This window comes from Leiobunum rupestre, chromosome 4 (genome assembly GCF_980474605.1).
Source record: "Leiobunum rupestre chromosome 4, qqLeiRupe1.1.hap1, whole genome shotgun sequence".
NCBI lineage: Eukaryota > Metazoa > Arthropoda > Arachnida > Opiliones > Sclerosomatidae > Leiobunum > Leiobunum rupestre.
Window position 1 is genome coordinate 12,526,001 of NC_143387.1, and position 22,869 is coordinate 12,548,869.

At 36.8% G+C, this 22,869-nt stretch overlaps 2 protein-coding genes across 2 annotated transcripts; both read right to left on the bottom strand.

Annotated features, from left to right (window-relative positions):
* Positions 1-1,469: 1,469 nt before the first annotated feature.
* On the bottom strand, positions 1,470-2,759 carry LOC149946413 (zinc finger MYM-type protein 1-like). Its single transcript, XM_090170735.1, has one exon. It carries the CDS (start codon positions 2,757-2,759, stop codon positions 1,470-1,472), a length of 1,290 nt encoding a protein of 429 aa, XP_090026861.1.
* Positions 2,760-9,078: 6,319 nt separating this feature from the next.
* LOC149946414 (L-xylulose reductase-like) lies at positions 9,079-21,262 on the bottom strand. The gene is made up of 6 exons (XM_090172601.1): positions 21,110-21,262; positions 20,476-20,573; positions 19,134-19,288; positions 18,748-18,790; positions 12,820-13,102; positions 9,079-9,437 (listed from the first exon to the last, which is right to left on the bottom strand). Exons 1-6 carry the CDS (start codon positions 21,147-21,149, stop codon positions 9,334-9,336), a joined length of 723 nt encoding a protein of 240 aa, XP_090028727.1. The 5' UTR covers positions 21,150-21,262; the 3' UTR covers positions 9,079-9,333.
* Positions 21,263-22,869: the final 1,607 nt, after the last annotated feature.

A 22,869-nucleotide genomic window follows, 5' to 3' on the forward strand; every position in this document is an offset into this window, starting at 1 on the left:
TTCCTGCCAGTGGCGTCGGAACATTTTTGGAGCAGGGGGGGGGGGGGGGCAAGGACGTGGACATTTGTAGCAAACGACCTCGCTCGCTCCGCTCGCTCGGCGGTGTGTGTTCAGGGACGATCTCATGGCGGCAAGGAGGAGTTGTTCGCAACTTTTCCCAATGATCGCACAGCTTAGTAGAGATGGCGGATTCGAAATTCAACAATAGGAAAAGTTCCACCAGTACCCCTTCGAATGAGTTTCAACTTGGCCCACAGTAGCGTAAGAAGTATTTTTGAGCTGAGAGGGAGAGAGGTGCCAAAAAAAAGCGAAAATGAATAACAACTATACAATACGATTTTTATTTTTATTTTACTTAAAATGTTAGAATAATATTTACAGAATACAGTATTAAAAATTTGGTGTTAAACGTTATCTCCAAATACTCCTTTTCTTTCGGGTGTTTTTTCGACAAACTCCGCAACGACTTCATCTAGATTTAGTTCCACTGACTTATGCACATGGATAATCAATAAATGTGTTAACCGTTTCTGGGTCATTGTTGACCGAAGATACGTTTTAACATGCCTAAGAGCGCTAAAGGATCTTTCACCGCCAGCAGCTGAGGCAGGTACGATTTTTACCAAGCAAATTAGTTTAACCACTTCACCAAGTAAAGAGAAAACCGCTGTTTCATAGTTTGTGAACGTCTCAACTAGTTGATCCACACTGGTAATATTTAATTATTTCGTTATCGCTGACAACATCATCAACTGAGCGTGTAAAAGATCGACTTGATAATCTGAATTACAGACGCCCAGTATCTCATTGACATTTTCTTTAGAAGGAACGTTTCCTTTGGAGGCTTCTAATAATATACTTTCAAGTAAAATTAGTCGATCGATTCCGGGTTGAGAAAAACGCCGGTTTAATTCGGAAATCTAACATAGCGAAGTATTCTTTTCTCATATTGTCTTTTGCGCTTAGTGATGCTGCGGTGGATGGGTTGGCTGTTTGTTCATAACGCCTAGGTATCTTTTTCTTTCTAGGCTCTTTCGGGCTTTTGAGTTGCAATTTTTCTGCCGTAATTTCAGTTTCGCTCCAAATTTCTTCCAAAACATTATCGGAACGAAAATCGGCAATAGTCTTGTTTAAATCGTCAGATGCTTGTTTAGCACCCGAAACGGTGATGTCTATCTTTTGTAGTGTCTTAGCTAAAATTTCGCAAGGAGTGAAGGTAGCCAAAGAGGCCCGCAATGCGAAAACCGTCTCCAACTGATTTAGTTTTCTTTCGTACCCTTTTAAAACCGGTCTTCTATCATCACTTACGGCGTTTTTGTCGCTCAATATCTCCGAAACGGTTTTCAGAACTCTCTCGTAGTTTTGAAGAAACCTTTTCATTGACGAAGACCGTACAGTCCATCGGGTGGGACACAATGGGAGAAGACTTTTTGCACTTTGTATTTCGTCTTCTGGTGATGTTGCCGCTGTTACGATGTTGGCATATAAGACTCCAAAATAATGTTGGACACGTCCTTAACGGCAGTTAGCGTATCATTAACCATTTCGCACTTTCTCCCACATTCTTGCAAGACCAAATTTAGGGCGTGGATGGAGCAGTGCACATACATAGACTTTGGCTGCAACTGTTCAATTTTAACTTTCAGGCCATTGATAGAGCCAGACATATTTGCCGCACCATCAAAACAGAGTCCCCTTAAATTTTCAAAACTGAGACCAATTCGAAGTAGCATATCATTTACTACAGTGAACAGAGTGGCGGCTTTAGAGTCGGGTGAATTGTACATTCCAATGAAATCTTCGTACGATTGTAGAGTTTCCGGATCGGTATAACGAATGCACAAGGTAAACTGCTCCTTTCCAGAAATATCGGTTGTTCCATCAGCAATGATAGAATAAAATGGACTCTTCTTGATTTTTGCAAGGACGCCCCTCTGGATGCGTAATGCCATACATTCCAAAATTTCGTTCTGTATATCCGCACTTAGCCAATTGTCTCGTTTTTCTATCCAATGTTTTAAGCCGGTAACATCCTCAGCTCGTTCAAGTAGAAGTTCGTGCAAGTTCCCAGATTCATTTAAGTGCCCCCTTAAAGCTTGACCAGTTCTAGCTAAGTAACGCAATGAACTAACTATGGTTTTGAGAATTTTCCTGTTTGAGAGTTGTTGTTCTTTGGAGTGTCGACTAATGAGTTGAGCCACAGATACCGTCGTAGACGCTTTTACGCAATTTAAATGATACAAACTTTTCTCGTGCTTTTTAAACTTCTCTGTGGCTTTTTTCCAATTTTTAAATCCGGTGTTGAGAAAAGTTAGTTCTACGCTTTTATTTGCGCGCTTACCTCTTTTTTCAAAGTCTTGCGCGCAAATAAAACAGAGGACTGCATCACGACGTGTATCATAATGAAGCCATTGAAAAGTTTTAAACCAACTACTATGGCATGACCTATTAGAATTATTTTTAGGAAATGAAAATTTTTCATCTGGATTACATTTCTCGGTGAGACTTTGGTGTACGTGTACTCCCTGGTCTGAGCTTGTCGAAGGTTGAGGCGTTGTACTTGTGTAATCCAAAGTGCCAGAATCAACATCGTCAGTCCGTAGTTGGATGGTTTCTGGAGCCTGTGATATTTCAAACCCAATTGCGTCATTTGATGCGCAGGAATCGATGTTTTCTTTAGAAGAGGCTGAAGAGCTTCGACTTGAGTTTAATTTGGCTTTATTTATCCAATCAAGTACACTCGGATTTTTTTTATACATGGGAACGTATATCTATGTTAACACTACTGATTTAATTTATTTTACTCCTAAGTAAAAAAAATATACTTCGAGTTGAATATACTGATTTAAGGTCTAAGACTGACTTTAGTTTAAAACAAATCAGCTGAAATCCAAGGATAATACCAAATTTAATAAACCTTTCTATTTCCAAAGCAAAAATATAATTTCTCATTAACGCAATTCACGTCAACACCTATCCAGATCGAGGCTTGGAAAGTTCTGGACAAAGCCGTGTACTTTAACCTTAACCGGGTCAGTCTCATTTTCAGACTCAAATTTAAAAATAGGGGGAACAGTGGAACGCTAAAAATAGAGGTAGATATCGGTGCTTTATAATATAACCAACAAACTTTGTTAAATTTTCGTTTATGTTAATGTAAATATACGTAAAATATTATAAATATGCAGCAACATATAGAGTATTATAGAGACCGATATGACATCACAGTAAGTACTAATTATTCACTCGCTTCAAGCTAGCAGTCAGGGCCGTGTTAGGGAACTTTGGGGAATATAGAAATGTTAGTATTATTGTTCTACTGCTTGTAACTGCGGTGGAAAAACGTTTGGTTATTGTAAATATAATATTTTTTTACTTTTGTCTAAACAGTTTTTATATTGTTGGGTATCCTGCGTTATCCAAAAATGTAATAAGGTCGCATTATGCCGTATTTTGGCTTACTAAGTTCCTTAGATTATATTTTATAACTCTTTATATATTGTGCTGTTTGTACATTTTATTTTATTTAAAAGGTTTGATTAACTTATCGCATAGATGTATTTCTATTCACTGTACCTGTGCTTAAGACAGCTCCGCTAGCGAAGGTTTGGCTTCATCCCACTTTTTATAACGGTCTTATAATGGTATTCCGAATAAGGTTGTCGCATTTTTAGTCCGCGATGATTTCTACATTCGATTTGATTTTCTATCAACAGTAGTTCCCGAACACAGCCTAATTGTCTAACATATGTAGAACGTGAAGTTGCGCGTGTCGAAGTCAATTAACCTTGTAGAGGCTTCAGCGGGAAATTCAACGGAAAATGTATTTTCTTGCTTTCCAAAATTTTAAACTCTATGCAAGGGTTTTTTAAATATACGTTTCTATCACTATTTCTTACCCGTTTTTTTGACAAAACAGATTACCTTTTAGAAACTCGAACTCCCCCCCTGCCCCCCCCCCGGTTCCGAAGCCACTGTTTCCTGCAACTATGTATTAGGAGACAGCAAATAAACCAAAACTTTCTCCTACAATGCAGGAAAAATGGAGTACACCCTAAATAATAACGCTTTTAATATTTTATACATTCAGTAACTATATAACGTAATGTGATACCTTTATTATATAAAATTATAGATTTTTACTTTTAAGTATTTTAAAGTATATTAATTATACATATTCAAAATTTACATTAACAATCAACTAGAACTTTAATTACCAATTTTATAATATAACACCTTAAATTTAAAATTTAAACATTAACAGAAATCTATACATTCCTGTTACTTTAGTCAATTTTAAATTTGTACATATTTAAACTTTAAATAACACGCTACTAATACTTTATCACTTTCTTTATACTATATTTCATTTCTTGTTCTTTTTTGAAGGAATGGCAGTGGGTATTCAGAGCCTCTTTGTATTGGGTTCATCAATTCTACTCTCAGATCTCTTGGATAATCTTCTTCATAGAAATGTTCTGAGCAAATCCTTGCATATTTCACATTTATTTTGTCTTGGGAACGTCCGGAAGCGGTTATCCATTTTTGCCTTATAGTTATTTGAGATGGGAATAGATGGTATGACAAATTCTTCTTTCGGGTGACAATTAAGGAATTATTGCACCCGAGAACCGAGCATTTTAATCCGTGCATTACTGTATTATGTTGAGTTCATGACAACTTGACAAGCCTTTATTAACAAAATTCAAAATAACCGCCTTTAAAATATTAAAAGTTAAGCCTCGGCTATAAAATTCATGGTTTAAAATAGTCAAAAATACTATTATTATATAACTATACCATTTAACACTAGTAAAAATGTAATACTATAATGGATCTAATTTATGGGTAAACGAATAATGCTTACCTGAATTTTAATCAACAAAGGAATTTTATAAAAAGGCGGACGCGGGCTGCCGGCCGAAGAGGAATGTTTACAGTCAGCTCTCCCGCTCGGCTGTCTTCCCACCGCGGAGTTTCTGAGTTACGCGACGCCTGTTTATTTTCGTTGTAGATCGTCGGTGGGATCCAGCTACGTCACACACCGGGAAAAAACCGTGTTTTCCCCCCGTTTTTTTCTCAGCAGATATCTCTATTCCCGACCCCGCGTTATAAGCTAACCTTATAATACACAGTATTTTTACCAACCTTGAGCACGTCCGTTTTCGATTTATAAAATAAACACTAGTGGCTTAAATAGGGTCCCCCGCGGTCACGTGCTGCGAGGGTCCCCCGCGGTCACGTGCTGCGGGGGTCCCGGAGTTCCAGGAGGCCCCTTTTTAGTTCATTTTATAACTTTGCTTTAATTTTATTCTATCACGGCCTGCCTGTAAGATAACGGACGCAGCCTTAAAGCGCAATGTTGCATAATTATCGTTTGTTAATAGCTTTTTAGTAATATATCCGCAGATGGTCGCTTATTTAAACGGAAGCCCCTCTTCACTTCTCGATTTGGAGAATATGAGCATAGAAATAGAAATTAGACTAGAAGCACTGCCCTTTCCGCCAATAACAAGGGAAACAGGCGAGCTAGAAGGCTGACATTATGGTGGAATCGCGATGTACGCGCCATCTGACAAACGCATTAAACATTGTCGCCAATGCTACGACGCGAATTTCGAAGAGGGAAAAAAGGCGATCCACTGCGCATCACGTCGTGCTCAGCGGCGGTCTTTTCGTGTTTAAATTTTTGCGTCTAAAAGCATATCCGCAAAAATGGTTAAAAACTGCGCTTTTTCACATTGTAAAGAGAGCTCTGGGAAAGAAAAAAATTATCATTTCATAAGTACGTAATATTATAGTAAATATTTTATAATAATCTCGGAATAAGAGATTTTTTTACACTAAGATTTCCTCTGAGAAATGCTGAATTACTAGGAAAATGGGTTTTAGCGGTAAATCGCGAAAATTGGACTCCATCTTCAATTACTTGATATGACTTTGTGTGTAGTAAACATTTTCTGCCGGATTAAATTTACTTTCAAAATGGAAGGCACCATTTGAAAGCAAATGCAGTACCTACACAAGTAAAAATTACCCTATACATTCTGAAGTAAAAAACTAACTGGAATATGAATAATTTCTTTATTAAAACAAGAATTTGAAAGAGCTCCCAAAAATATCAATTCCAGAACAACGCATATTTACATCTTCTAGAGTATGCCAATTTATTGATTTTAGTAATTGTTATTTAGTTTTCCTATTTATCAGAGGTTATTTCAGAAAACTTACGGCAAAAGTGAACTAAACGGAAACCACTCAATTTGACTTGACTAATACTGATGATAGTTAAAAAGACACTGAAACCAAGATTTTGGAATCTCATGTAGGCATATTTTAAACCACACTGAAATAATTAAAATTTAGTTAAACTGTGATGATTTGTGGTATTTCAGACTTACAATGATTGCGCAAAGTGAACGTGTGACTTTAAGGGTGACACGGTAGATAAAGTAGATTCTTGAGATTTTTATGATTTTCCTAAAGCTGTTTAAATAACTAAATATAATGTCAGATAAATAAAAACAAGTTTTTAATACGTTGCCTACGAACTGTTTTATGTTATTTGACGTGATCATATTTACTTATTTAGTTTAAATTGTTTCTATGAGATGGCGCGACTATCGCGATTCCACTCTGATGGCAGCCTTCTAGCTGGTACGTCCCCGCCCAATTCAATCGTGTTTCTAGTCTAATTTCTATTTATATGGATATGAGAGTAGCGAGTAGTGGGTGCTAGAAATCGAAAGTAAGTTCATCTACGCAAAGCGCAGCAAAATTTTTACTTTGCGCAAATAAGGTTTTGTACTAAATTTTATAATTAAAAAAATTATGTGATAAGACTTTAATCAATTTTATTTTGTAGTTTTTTACTTATAAAATTATCCTGTTTATTATAAGTCATTCCTCAATTTCCTATTCATATTTTCTGGAGAGGCTCTCCCCCTACTGGCCAACTACCCACACGAGCCGAACACCACCTGGCGGCCCTGGCTATACTATACATAATAAAAAAAAAACACCAATAAGGGAGCTCGATTTTTGACCCAAAAAGCTATCACGTGGTTATGTTTGGCTTGCATTTTGACGATGAAAGCCTGGCTCTTCTATATTAATAATTTTCTTACTCTAATTTTATTGTTAGGTTTTAGAATTTTTATAGTTAAATACGTTATTTTTTTTAAATATATTTATATAATATAGCCACGAAAGGCAGCAAATCAAATTCTGAAGAATGAGAGGTTATCCAAAATCTTTTTAAAGCAATAAAATAGTCCACGAAAAATTAGTTTCTTCTGATTATATAGTTTTCTTACTCTTATTATTTATTAGATTGGTTGCATTTATTACACAAGTCAATGGTTTTGTTATTTTAAAAATATATTTTTATAATTTGGTTTGTACACCAGTAAAATAACAAATGAAAAAAAGATTCATTACTATTATTAGCCAACATTTTCCGAAAATAATTTTCTGTTAGAAAATGAACCATATCATTTGGTTTTTCGGAAAATATTTATTTCAAAACTTTGCTGTTTATTTTAATTGCTATCAGCTATTTCACCAGTGTACAAAAATTGGTAATTGTCTAAAGCAATTTCTAGCTAAATATCCTATATTGATCACACGTAAGGCAATGGTCCTGCTTTTTGATATAAGTTGTTGTTCTACCTAATTATCTAGCATTTACATAGCCTAGACAAGGTATAAATTGTAACAAATGATATAAGCGTGTAAAATTAACTGACAAACACTTTTACGGTACTACATCAAATTGGCTCGGTAAGCTCTTGATGCATGCCAAATAAACTTGAATATTCCAATACATCTTTTATTGCAACTCCTAGTCTACCTGAGGAAAGGTTTCTTCTCGGTAGATGAATTGGTATAAACGCTGGTTGAGAGCTAAAGATCTTTGATACACTGAACAAATCCACCATTTCATTACTTACTCATTAGTTAAAACCCACTGCATACATTACCAGCATATGAGGATCTATAAATAAAAAGAGGCTTAGAATACACCCAAAGTAGTAATGTATAAGATTCCCTATTATAATTTATTCTTACCTGTAAAGTTCCTAAGAGCGGCTGGCTTATTTTAGGGTTTCGTAAATCGTGATTGTGGTTAGGCCTTGGAAAGCGATAATGAGCAAGAAACTCAAATTTTAAAAATTTAAAAGATTCTGATCTATCGTGTTGTATTATTTATCTTATTTTCTAAACCAGGTAACTCGGAAAATTCGGTTTGTCTAAAAAGTCATTTAAATTAACGCATTTGCGTTTCGCTACCTTACTTCCAAAACCAGGTAAATCGAAAAATTCATTTTCAATACAATTCCTCTTTGGTTAATGTACAAGATGATTGAAAATTTGGTAAAATTTTAATTTAATATTCAAAATATGTTTATAATAATAATAATCAGCTCGGCTAATACCCAAGGCACCACCTCAGGCCCAAGTAATCTAGCGACTTATAACGCCTTTAAACAGGTGGCCGGGTTACAATGCGTAGGAGGGTGGTGGCAAGCACTTCATGCCACGCGAGCCAAATAGCTCCCTGCACTAACTAACATCGGGTAGATTGTGTGGCATCTGGTGTTAATTTGTGTTCCCCCCTTTGGAACTTCCTTTTAGAATTACAAATGAAATAGTAGTTTGTAGGCCTACAGCAAATAAATAACAATTCGGACACGGCTTAAGTGAAGTGATTCCATCTGGGATTAATTAAGTAAAGAAATATGGCGTTAATCGTCTGTCGTTGTAGCAGCAGCAACGATATCACAGTTCACTGACTTTTCATTTAAATATAAGCTCACAACTAAATTTATCCATGTTTTTTTACATAAATTGTTAGTTTTTGGTTATAACAAGACTGTATTAATTTATACCTAGGGAACAAATGAGTGACCGCGTTTATTTGGTCTCTTTAAGCGGAGCATGAGGGGATTGGTCCTTTGAAACAGGGTTCTTGTTAGCATAAAAGGTGAAGTCCTAATAAATGACACGGGTTCGAAATAATTTCTTCGCTGTGATACTTACAGTTTTAAAGTACATTTTAAAAGATTATCAATTAAATAACGTTTTATTAAACTTTTATTTTTTCATTGTCAGAAACAATATTAACCGGTAGTTAAATAATATTTATTAAAAGCGATCACCTTATGTAACGAACTTTACATTAGTCGAAGGCTGAAAAATCCATGCCATTGGTAATGGTCGCGTGTAACAGATATTCCGTGAATAATTACTTTAGCGTGTCGCCCTGCTACGATAAAAAAGAGTAAACCGCCACCTTGAAATGAGTAAATGTGAAGAGTGTCGTCCTTTGGTTTAAGAGAGCAGCACGCCGCCGTCAACGGCAAGTGTGACTCCGTTGATCATGGCAGCATCGTCACTGAGCAGAAATGCCACGGCTTTGGCCACGTCTTCCGGTTCTGAAACGGACACACAAAGTAATTATCATCTAGCGACTTTTAAGGCCTTTAATTCAGGTCGCTGGGTTATAATGCTTAGGAGGATGGTGGCACGCCCTTTATGCCAAGCAAGCCAACAGCTCCCTTCACCTACTATTACCGTTAACCTCAACAAGTTTTTATGGAAGATGAAACTAAAGAACTCAGGGGGACAACCCCTTTAAGCAGTAGGGAGACAACTGACCAACTCGCTGAGTATCACAAGCTGTGATCGACTACGGCTTCTCTGGCTGCGAGGCGTAAGTGTTAACTGGGCTATTCCATATGATTTCACCAAGGCATGTCACCATGGGTTGTGAAATTTTAAAAACATGTTGGTATGGTCAAAAATCCACGTTTTCTAGATTTCGAGGCCAAAATATTAAAAAATGAATTTTTCAGTGGATTTTGAAGTAAACCCACCAAATTTTATGATTTTCGCAAAACGTTTGCGCCTCTCTACTCAATGACCTATAAGTCGAGATTGTTTTAATTGATTATTTTGAAACCATATTTTGCGGGGTCCGATACTATGGTCCATAACATAATGTAGTCCAAAAATTATAAATTTAATTTCGAGTAATTTGAAATAGCTAAAAACAGAGCATTCAAACGATCTACGTTTCGTTTCTGGTTGATGTTTCGTATTTAATTGGCACCAAAAAAACTAAATAGCAATTTTTCGCCAAAAATGTTTCTAGGGTATTTTATAAATTTTATTAATATGATTTGAAATGACCTACATCGTATTTTTTTTTCTACAGAACTGTCTTTTTATTTAATATACTTGATAAGAAGAGTCAATTAATCGCTTTTTAAATTCCTTCAAGATTAATAAAATTAATAATGGTGGAAATCTTAATAGGTGGATTTCTTTATTGCTAGTTTGTTCTAATTATTTAATTTAAAATTGCCGCTTTCGTTCTTTAAAGTTGGATTTTCTAAAACACATTGTAAGGGTACAAAACATTTGTCCTTTTCTTTTGGCCATTTAAATATGAAAGAATTTCCTTCAGTGACCATAAAATTTATTAGAAAGTTTTTTCATCGTGATTCTTCGGTTGAACTATACCCAACAATCCACTCTGGATTGTTAACTGCGGCTACATTTTGTTCCATTGAATAATCATAGAAAGATACTGCGGCCAATCTTTTAGCAACTTTTACTGTTGAACTAAACTCATCTAAGGACAGTCTATAGATCTGTTTAATTCTGTATTTGTCTGAGAGGAAAATGTGTGATGAGATCTTTTACCAACAATTGTAGACCCCGAGGAAAGTCTTTCTAAAATTTCACCTTTGGGTTTTTGGACATCGCCTTTGGAAAAGTAGATGAATTTCACTGCTTTTACATTTTCATCATACCCATTGGAAAAATAGAAGTGGCGTTAATATTTGATCATTAGTCGGTTTTTGTAATGACGCTCTTGTCACTAGACGTTTTACTGAGCAACCGATACCGTCACACGGACTTTTGCCATGACTAGTAGCGAAAAAGATTTTACAATTTTTACATTGCGGCGGCCAATATCAATTAAAAAAGAAGAATGAACTGACAATAAAGTAAGCATTTTCATTATTTTTCTAATTTTAATCAAAATTAATGGTCTTAATCTTAAAGGAATTTAAGAAGCGATTTATAGACTTTTCTCATCAAGTATACTAACAGTTCTGTATTAAAAATACGATGTTGGTCATGTCTACTCATATTAATAAAATAAATAAAATAACCTAGAAAATATTTTTTGTTCGAAACATTAAAATTTCTTTTTTTATGCCAATTATACACAAATCATAAAAAAAACCGAAACTTATATCGTTTGAAAGATCTGTTTGTAGGTATTCCAAAACACTTTAAAAATAATTTATAATTTTTGGACTGCATTTTGTTATGGACCATATAGTATCGGATCCCCGCAAAATATTCAAATATACATAACTAACCACGTAAAATAATTAAAAAAAATTTAGTCTCAAACAAATACGACTTGTCGTTGAGTAGAGAGGCGCAAGCGTTTTGCGAAAATCCTAAAATTCATTTTTTAATATTTTGACCTCCCAATCTAGAAACCGTGGTTTTTTGAACATACCAACATGTTTGTAAAATTTCATAAAAATCGGCCAACCCATTGTGGCATGCCTCGGTAAAACTCGCTAAAATAGCTGTTAATAGAGAAGAACCATCTCGCGATCAAACTAATGCTCTTTGCTCAGGCGCGTAGAAACGTTTTGATTAAGGGGGTTACAGCTTGGATGCTAAATTTGGCGCGCCCCTCATCAGCAGGCTTTTTGCGCCCCTTCTAAAACAATTTGGCACCCTTTTCAAACCAATTTGGCACCCCTTTCCAAATTCAAGGGGGGTAGATTGTACCCCTGTACCCGGCCCTTAATGGGTCAGGGTGTGCAGTAACTGGTGGCTTTATCGGGTCGTCGGGGTCTGGCTCTTGTAACCCATAAGGGCAATGGCGCACTGGGAGATGTTAGCTCTGATCAAATTGTCCTATCTCCACCTCCGACTTCGGCCAGGTAGGGGCTGGAAACTGGGTTTCGGCTCAGGCTAACGGAGAGTGTCCAGGCAACCTGGACACCTCAGCGGATTGGGTAGCCTGCTGTGGGGCGGCAGGCCTCCGTATCAGGACACGGTGGTCCTGTTTCCCGGCCTTTAGGGGACACACTGGGATCTCCGGTGCCAGCTGTGCCGGGTTACGTGGGCCGTTTTTTGCTCCTCGTTCCCCTTTAGGGGATCTCTCCAAAGGGCCGGGCTCTCTACCTACGTAGGTAGGGTGTCAGCTGGAGTTGCTATAGCATCCACTCTCTTTTCCACAGCTGTGCGCGAAGTGGTTCTTGGTCGCCCCATTGCTGCGTCTTTCGTCGGGATAAGTGGCTTGCGTGGAGGGTGAGACCTGCAGTAGTAGGGTACTACTACCCATGCTGGATTTGTCACCTGTCCAGGCTTGTGGACGCTGTCGTAGGGCATTCTGATGAGACCACCGGTGTAGTAGGCTTTTGATTTGCTTGGAGCACCGGTATATAAATTTCTGACCACACGTACCCCTGTACCCCCGTTCCTTCGCCACTGTCTTTGCTTGAAACATATACCTTACTAGGTTCCAGTTGATTTCTCAAAATAAATTTCGGAAAATTGTACTGGACAATGTGTTACTAACATAGGGAAATTAAGTTTAGAAGTTTAACATGCCCGTAAATGATGTAGGTCAGTTACTTCTCTAATCTTAATTATTAATTTAAATTGAAATTATGGGCCGGCTGCAATGGGAGCCCTATATTTTTAATTACTTGGGCCTTAGGTGGTACCTTGGGTATTAGCCTAGCTGATTATTTATTTCTCGGAAACTGCACTTACCGGCAAATCTGCCAACAGGAATCGACTCGTTGAGTTTCGCCACGAGAACCGGTTGAGAGAAAAGACCTTCTGGCAAGTCTGTGCGAGTTATGCCCGGATTGACGGCGTTCACTCTGATCTTGAACTGGCTGAGTTCCAGAGCCATCGAGCGAGTCAGTTGATCCAGGGCCGCTTTGAGCATTCCGTAGCTGGACATTTTCTTGTAAGGTTTCACCGAGGACACACTCGAGACATTGACCATTGATCCACCTGACTGGCTATCTCTCATTGTTTGAGCAACAATCTAAATTAGACATTAAGTGAACTACATTCACAGGGTTGCGACAAAATTTTCAGATTCAAAGGTCCCTGACCAAATTTTTATTTTATATTTTGTTAATTAATTTAAATTGACTTTTATTTTCGGTTCAAAGATTATTGCAATCTGTAAACAATTTGCCAAACTTTCAAGAAAATATAGATTATCATAGAATTGGTTATATATATCTACAGTAAAATTACCTTCAAAAAGTGTCAAGGTAAAATCAAATTCCCTGAGTTTTTACTAATTCTTAAAATTGCCTGACTTTTCCCGAACTTTTTAGGCCAATTTTTAAATTCCCAGATTTTCCTATTTTCCCTGACGTATGGCAACCCTGTTTCAATCAACTAGCAGAATTTAAACGTTTTTAGTCGATGGTGAAAACGTAGCTGTAATCGGTCATAACATAAGTGTAGAATATTCTACATAAGTGTGACACTTCCTATTCTTCACGTACAAAATTTTTACTAAGAGCTATTCACAAGACAGACTGCATTAGGGGCTTTGGCATCGATTTTGCGTCGGCTTGCGAACGCATCACACGTACCCTTTGACAGAGTCTAACTAGAGAGATATTTTCTTCTTGTGATGACCTCACTCCGTCACTAGATCTCAGTAAAATATTCTCCAAAGTGACAAACTTATGGAACAATATTATAGACTTAAGGTCATAGGAATAGCCTAGCAACGGTGGTTTATTTTAGAGTTTCATAACTAGTGCTCCGCAGATCATGCTCCGAGTTCTGAGCCGGAACCGTGAACGGCTCCGGAGCCGATATCGGCTTCGAGGATGTGTCGGAGCCAGAGCCGGATTTAAAACTCGGCTCCCCTAAAAAGCAGGAGCCGGATCCGGATGTAAAATCCTAGAGCCGGAGCCGGAGCCTTTGCACTAATTATTTTTTTAAGCGCATGTATCAGGGTGTCTTCATTTGATCGGCCCAGTCATTTTTATAAAAAACTATAACTTCTAGAAATGTGAAATTTTCAGTATGTACTCTCTCGGTGGAGATCCTTGTTATTTGTTTATTTCAGAAAAATTGGGAAATTTTTCACGGTTTTAGAATTTGTAGTTTTTGAACGCTAGGTGGTAGACGAAAAGTTTCAATGAATACGTTGTAGAGCATAGTCGAAAACCTTTAATGGAGTTGGTATGGTCCAAATCGTACATTTGTTCAGTGAAATAATAGGTCATAAAAATAACAAGTTGGTACTACCCAAATGTTTTTACTCCTCATGTTGTTGTAATGATTGTCTGTGAAAAATTACCATGTTCTGATTCGTTTAAAATGTGCTCCCATTTTAGTATTTAAAGTGCCACCGCTTTGTTTGTAAAACATTATCTTTACGTAATCTGGTAAAAAAGTATGAATCGTTATAATCGTGAACAGCGGTCCAGGATGGTTGAGTTATAGTACGGTGATGGTCATCGAATCACACGTTTAAAAAGTAGGTTGTTTCAAATGTTTTATCCTGACAGTCAACCAAATCACCACACTAATCTCCAAGCTGTTGCTGACTTCGAAGGAGACGGCAATATGAATCCCAGATTCCGTGGACCTGGACTTCATAACACTAATATGGAAGACACAGTCATCGCCCACTTTGACGCTTACCCTCGAGCAAGTATAAGAATGGCATGCTCCGATTGGGACTTGTCAAAATATTATGTTTTGAGTGTCCTTAACCACCATAAATTTCACCCATTACGTGCCACGCTCCACCAAGCACTTCACGATGGTGATCAGCGCTTTAGGTTGGATTTCGGAAACCGTGGCGGATTCCAACGAGGATTTCCTCCGTTTGATCCTGGAGTCCGACGAGTGTTCCTTTGGAAGGGACAGCCCATTTAACCGCCCGAATAACTATATGTGGAGCGATGTAAATCCGCACTAGGGATTTCCGCATCACAAACAAGTACAATTCCGCTTAATCGTCTGGGCAGGTCTACTAGGAGATCGCGTCATTGTGCCATTTTTTCTTCCGAATCGGCTAAATAGGGTGAAGTAGCAGAAGCATTGGAAGATGTCCCTTTAGTCGACCTGCCACACCTTTGGTTCGTGCATGACGGTGCACCTCCTCACCAGGAACGACATGTGGTGCAATACCTCAACACCGAGTTCCCTGAGCGTTGGATTGGGAAGAATGGTAAAGTGCGATGGCCTCCTAGGTCCCCGGATTTGACACCGCTGGAACTTTACCTGTGGGGATTCGCCAAGGAGGAAGTATACAAGACGCCAGTCACTAAAGCGAAGACGATTTGTGCCAGAGAATCATTGCAGCGTTCCAACTCGTTACTACAGATATGATCCGTGGTTCTTTCCCGAATATGCTTCATCGTGTACGGATTTGTATAGCAGCGGACGGTGCATTATTGAACCGTATTTGTAAAAACCTTTCTGTTATTCCTTATTATAATAATTGCACTTGTTCTAACACTTAATTTGTAAAAGTAAAACAATGATTTGGCTCAAAACATGTTCATTTTTCACAGACAATCATAACAATAACATGAGGCGTAAACACATTTGGGTAGTACCAACTTGTTATTTTTCATGACCTATTATTTCAGTGACAAAATGTACGATTTTGACCATACCAACTCTATTAATGGTTTTCGAGTATGCTCTACAACTCACCCATTAAAACATTTCGTCTACCACCTAGCGTTCAAAATCTACAAATTCTGAAACCGTAAAACTTTCACGATTATTCTGAAATTCACAAATAACAACGATCTCCACCGAGAGAGTACATACTAAAAATTGCACATTTCTAGAAGGTATAGTTTTTGAGAAAAATGCCTCGGCCGATCAAATGAAGACACCCTGTATATTTAGATAACACTAATGTTTCTGTGAAAGAATACACTATTGTGTTTCAAAAGCTAATCAAAGCGTTACAACATCATTCATCAATACCAATAAAAATATTTTCTTTTATTTAACACAAGATAGATAACAAAGTTACCACTGCTACTGCTAGGACTTCAATAATTAGTATTTACCAAGTTATAAGTGGAGTGTACCACTGCTTCTGCTAGGACTCTTAAATTAAATACAAAAAAGGGAGCCACCATTAATTACGTGAGGCGATTTTGGTGATTTTTCGACCCCCTTGGTGAGATGTCATGAGATTTGGCTCGACCCCTCCCCCCCTAATATCACGTGAGATTTTTCAAAATGCGTATTTTTAGTGTAAATACGTTAATCTGTGTTTGATTGCATTTGATTTATTTAAAAAAAAACATAAATTGCTTAGTTATTTATATTTAAGTCAAGTTAAGACTAGTATTTTACACAGAACGTAGTCTAGAATCACAGTGAGAAAATCGAACAATAAAATACTTAAATTTTAAGTATTAAGGAACTACTAAAATTCGTAAAAGAATATTAATTCTAATTCAGTCCACGGGGACTCATGTGTGGTCTCAAGAGTGACTACTGCACAGTGTTTTAAAATCGACTTTTTGCAGCCAAAATTAAATACCGATAAAATGTAACATAACATTATATATTCTTATGTGATTTTGTGCGTAGAATCTGAAAACATTGATAATTTTTTTCTAAATGACACCAGTAGGTCAAACATTTTCTTTACGGAATTTTTCAGGATTGTTTAGCGCAATTTATGTTAAGGGAGGTCCTAGACGTTACTTGAAAGTTTGGTAAGTCTATAATAAATACAACCGCTGAAAATTGAATATAAAGCTTCAAATTTCATCAAAATGTGACATTTTCAAATGGCTTTTTTGTAAAAGAGTGCCAGTGAATGCAAGTAATTTTAGAATTATCTCGTGGATACATTTGTGTAGAATACAATGCAAAAACTATGCGAGGTAAATGTCGTCAAGGTGTGTAGATACAGCAACTTTTATAACATGCAAAAAAACATATTTTCATCGGGAATTTTATCTTGTCTTTGGTCATCTTGTTTTCTTTTAAACTTCTACAAAACGCACTATAGGAGGATAAAATATAACTTTTCCCACCATCTGTTCTTATTTGTCGGTTTATCTAAAACATTATATACGAACATAGTAAAAAATAATACCTGTAAATAGTTAGCGGGATTTCTAACTTGGACCGCTTACGTTTACATTTTTATGTCGACCGCCACGCCTTATCTTAATTCGAGTAAATTACGTGTATTTAAAAAACAATTGGTGACAATTAAAAAAATATTGAAGATTATTAGAGCCCTTTGAAGCCATTTTTTTACTATGTTCGTATATAATGTTTTAGATAAACCGACAGATAAGAACAGATGGTGGGAAAAGTTATATTTTATCCTCCTATAGTGCGTTTTGTAGAAGTTTAAAAGAAAACAAGTTAGTTATGGACTAATCTTCTTTTTCGCGTATTTTATCATCCTAAAAGAAAACAAGATGACCAAAGACACGATAAAATTCCCGATGAAAATATGATTTTTTGCATGTTATAAAATTTGCTGTATCTACACACCTTTACGACGTTTACCTCGCATAGTTTTTGCATTGTATTCTACACAAATTTATCCACGAGATAATTCTAAAAGTACTTGCATTCACTTGCACTCTTTTACAAAAAAGCCATTTGAAAATGCCACTTTTTGATGAAATTTGAAGCTTTATATTCAATTTTCAGCGGTTGTATTTATTATAGACTTACCAAACTTTCAAGTAACGTCTATGACCACTCTTAACATAAATTGCGCTAAAAAATCCTGAAAAATTCCATAAAGAAAACGTTTGGCCTCCTGGTGTCACTTAGAAAAAAATGATCAATGTTTTCAGATTCTACGCACAAAATCACATTTGAATATATAATGTTATGTTACATTTTTTATTTTGGCCGCCAAAAGTCGATTTTAAAACACTGTGTACTGGAACCAACATGTCCATGTGATTTTCAGTAAAATCATCTGCATCTTCAACCTCGCTCTGATTTAGCCACTTTAAACCGTTGTAGCTTGCACACAGAAGCTCAGTAACTCGGCGTGTGACAATCCGTGCAGGTGGTGCTCTGTGGACCGCACACCGGTGCTCTGCAGCTCTTGTGATGGATGGAAAGTAGATACCGCATGTACTGCAGCATCACTTTTTCAGATCACCACGTACACTTCGGCAATAGAGGTCATAGGGCATGCTGATCAAGGTATGCAAGGGTTGAATTACTTAATTTTACCCAGTTTAATCGAAGTTTTACCCTGTTTCTTGCGGAAAAAAATGACGTGATATTTGCCGAAATCCACCCTCTCCTTCACGCGAGATTGGGTGAGATTCAGCTCGATCCCCTCCCTCCCCTAAGCCCTTCACGTAACTTATGGACGTTCCCAAAGCTTAGACATAAAAAATTACATAAAAGTATTGGAGCCGGCTCCTTTAATTCGGAGCTGGCTCCTGGAGCCGGTTTAAAACACTTGGAGCCGGAGCCATGCGGAGCACTATTCATAACCGCGAATAATCCACTAAATAAACAGCTAACCGAAACTTTTATAAATAATCGACCTTTCAGCGGTTAATTTTGCGGTTCCACCGAGCTCTGCTTCATTTGTACAGTGCATAAATGTTTGATGAATACCCATTAATTTTCTTATATTGTATTGTTTTTAATTTGACAACGTTATTCATTTTTAAATTTTTGGCTTACTTGTGAAACATTGAATACAGCTTTTAAGTTTGTAGAATATAGCCTGTAAAATAAATGAAATTGTAAAGGCTTCAAGCTCAAATAACGACACTTGAGATTGAAACAAACTCTCAGTAAGCTACTGTCTTAATTAGCAGGGGAATGAAAAAATCGAGAAAGAATAATTTAGAAATTTAGAACTAAAATTTAAAATCCATAAAAATTTTGAAAATTATTTTCAAAATCTCGAAACCAGCATGATTAAAAATAAAAATCAACACGAAAATCGTGCTGTATAATCTAAAATTTACAATTGTTATTTCGATTTGACTTTTAGATTCAAAATCTTGTTTTCGAATGTCCGACCCTTGACCTTGCATATCTACAGAGTGCGAGATTGAACTTACGAGTCGAGTTCACTTTCTGGGGCGTCCAAAAAGCTGCTTCTGTAGCCTATGGCCGCGTTGTTGACCAAGTAGTCAAAGTGGCCCAGTTTCGAAACGACGTCTCTCGTCTTCTGCCAGTCACTCAAATTTAAACAGACTGTTTCCACTCGGCTGAACTTTAATAAGTCAAATAAAGCTTAAACTCACACAAATTAAAACATTTAATTTTTAAAATTTTGCCCGTTTAAGCTTTGTGTACGACCTGGAAAAATTTTTAAGTTCTAACATAATTTGATGATCACTTTTATTTCTTTTTCAAAGCTTCATTGTGTTTCAAATGGTTATCACCATGTGCAAACTCAGTGCTCGAAATAAACTTATTCACGAACCGGAACGTGTTTCCTTTGAAAGCTTCCGAATATTCTGAAAATTAGAATGGTGCAATAAAAATAATTTTTACGAACCAGAACGATATGAGGAAAACTTTTACGAAACGAAACGATATGAGGAAAACTTTTACGAAACGGAACGATATGAGGAAATCTTTTACGAACCAGAACGATATGAGGAAAACTTTTACGAACCAGAACGATATGAGGAAAACTTTTACGAACCAGAACGATATGAGGAAAACTTTTACGAACCAGAACGATATGAGGAAAACATTTACGAACCAGAACGATATGAGGAAAACTTTTACGAACCAGAACGATATGAGGAAAACTTTTACGAACCAGAACGATATGAGGAAAACTTTTACGAACCAGAACGATATGAGGAAAACTTTTACGAACCAGAACGATATGAGGAAAACTTTTACGAACCAGAACGATATGAGGAAAACTTTTACGAACCAGAACGATATGAGGAAAACTTTTACGAACCAGAACGATATGAGGAAAACTTTTACGAATCAGAACGATATGAGGAAAACTTTTACGAACCAGAACGATATGAGGAAAACTTTTACGAACCAGAACGATATGAGGAAAACTTTTACGAACCAGAACGATATGAGGAAAACTTTTACGAAACGGAACGGCGTTCCGTTTTGTTCCGGTCCATTTCGAGCACTGTGATCATCCATTTATTCCCGCTCATGTCTTTTTGAACCAGCCATACAATTATTTATATTTGGATCATGCCATTTATTAACCATTATTTAAATTTTTGATCGTGTCATTTATTAATAATAATGGAATTTTTATCATTTCGATTTATAAGTGATCCTGTCATTTTTCATTATATGATCATGGCATGCACTTTAGTATAACTATATTTAATGGCAGTCGATAGTTGCGCGAGCATGCGGTCGACTTTCGTAATCTTCTAATTAAAAGATAGTTAATCGTATCTGACGAACCCGGTTTTTAAGCTCTCTCAAGTTGTCTGGCGATTTTCCGATTCCAACCACTTGTACGCCCCTTCTGTACAATTCTTCGGTTATTGCAAGTCCAATTCCTAAATACAATTACGGGGTTTTATTAGCTTACCCGTTTGAACAGCACTAAGCTTTGCTTAACTACACTTCTCTACAGTTTGATAATTATAAAATGGAGCGGTATTAAGTTATGTACATCAACAATCAATTATTTATTGCAGATCCGAATTTCTGTTTGGATATAACCTGTAATTTTACCACTCGAAACTCTATCACTACGTTACGAAAATATCGGCATCCTTTTCTTAGTGGTAAATAACGGCCTTAACCGATACCTGTTAAATCGATATTTATCGTGATCGATGTTTAAAAATATTGGTAACCCGTTAAGTAACTATGAGTATGGCAACTGCTATCAGATTATCCGTTGCTATACCGATAACAGTTGCCGGCCAAAAATTATTCAATTAACATTTCATTTTACGTTCTGTTTTAAATTGAATAGAATTTAAGAAAATTCTAAATGGTATAAAATAAAATAGATTTAACATACCCAGTTGCGAAATATATCAGTCAATTCAATTATTTTAATTTTAATTAAAACTTGTTCACTCACCTCTACTAGCTCCGGTCACCAACGCACGCGCTCCGTTCATGATCAGATCGCTCGAAACTAATGCAGCCTTTGCGCGAAGGTGAGGGAATTTAATAATTTGTTGGGAATGTTTCGTAGACTGCCGTAGCGCCTTGAAATTTAAACGTTTTCCTTCAAAAGAATTACGCGAAAGAGAGTTTCTATGGTCTCGAAATTTTAAATCGCCACCAATCGTTCGTCTGCGCTAAAAGTTAGACTCGAAATATTTTTGTATTTTCGGTTCTGACCAGATAACTATTGCTTGATTTCTCCAAAATGGTTTAAATTTAAACAATGCATCAGTGGATTTATGTTGATATAATTTGATATATGACTGATGTAAGGGTTTTTGTGCATCTGAAATAGTCTTTTTGAAAAAAACTCTAAACATTTATGTGCATTTAAATATTTTGTTTTATGCAAAATATAACGCTTAAGGCATCTTGGGAATCGAGGTCCGCTAGGTAATAAGGGGAAAGAAAAGGTAAATGAGGTAATTTCCAGTGAATCGGTATCGTGACGGAATTCAAACAAAAACACTTTTATTGATTCATTAAACAACCAATCAACAAAACCAACAGTTCTATAGGTAGAAATTTATTTTCTACATACATAAATCAGGGTTAGAATTATGCTGGATGGGCTTCATTTTGGGGATAAAAGAATTATTTAATTGCTAGGGGCAATGTGAGAGATAATAGAATTTAAATAAAGAATCGAAGAAATTGATTTGGATAAGAATAAAAAGGCTTTGCAATTTAACTTAAAGTTTAAATTATCGTGAATTATTAGCAGAATTGACCGCCTCAGTATAGAATCCAACAGAGTCTGAGCTCTATTTACTGAGGTTAACTTAAAATATATCTTTTTTATCTGTCCGATAGCACTTTTAACTGGGAAGGGGAACTATTTTGGGATTTTCCGTTTTACACTAATAGCCATCTACGAGGGGCGACCCTAGGAAGGAGGAGGGTCAATAGATTAATTTCAACGTCACGACTTTACTTTCTAGAGATGTTCTTTTTTGATGTCTCGCAGTTCTGGGTGTCTGTAACCGACTAAGAAGGGATGTAACCTAGATTTCTTCCTACAAACGGGTTCTTACGATCGTTTAATAGCCTCTATTTTGGTGGTTGTTTGGGCTTGAAACTTATAGTATTGATAAAAATTTGCATCTTTTAGGGGATTTATTTTATGCATTCTGGTCTCTTTTATTTCCACTGGGGATTGCCGCGGAAAAAAGTCCGAACTGGGGAAACTCTTCTGTTGTAGCAAAAACTAGTCTTGTCTCATTACATCGTTCTCTCCCATGAGCATCAGATCTCTTCTTGGCGTGCTCTCTGCTTTTGTTGTTTACAAGCTTGGCGAGGCTTGAAAATGTGGGGAAATGTAGGCTTGGATGTGCTAATTGGTTTTGGTTGCGGAATTACTTCCACGACATCGATTCCTTAGAAAATATATCGACGCTTCATAAAGCTTGTTTGTGTCCCTTGTTTCTCTCGTCGCTGGGGTGACGAGTGCAAAGTTTTCAGGTTCCTGGTCATCTAGAAGGGTATGGTGGATGCTACCGACAAAGTATTGTTTTTAGCAGGGGGTTGCTGGGGCTCTTTTGGTTTGGTTCGGGCTCGCGATGCAATTGACCTTCGGCTTGTTTCGCTAGAACTTCCTGGCGCCAAGGAGGGCAGAAGGAGGAAGGTGTGAAACGAGGAACAATGGGAAAGGCGTTTAACCAAGCCAAGCCT

Coding starts and splice junctions, on each gene's coding strand:
- LOC149946413 (XM_090170735.1), bottom strand. CDS start 2,759: ATGTATAAAAAAAATCCGAGTGTACTTGATTGGATAAATAAAGCCAAA.
- LOC149946414 (XM_090172601.1), bottom strand. CDS start 21,149: ATGAACGGAGCGCGTGCGTTGGTGACCGGAGCTAGTAGAG. Junction 20,574..21,109: donor GGTGACCGGAGCTAGTAGAG/GTGAGTGAACAA, acceptor AATTGTATTTAG/GAATTGGACTTGCAATAACC. Junction 9,438..12,819: donor TCCTGTTGGCAGATTTGCCG/GTAAGTGCAGTT, acceptor TGTCCGTTTCAG/AACCGGAAGACGTGGCCAAA.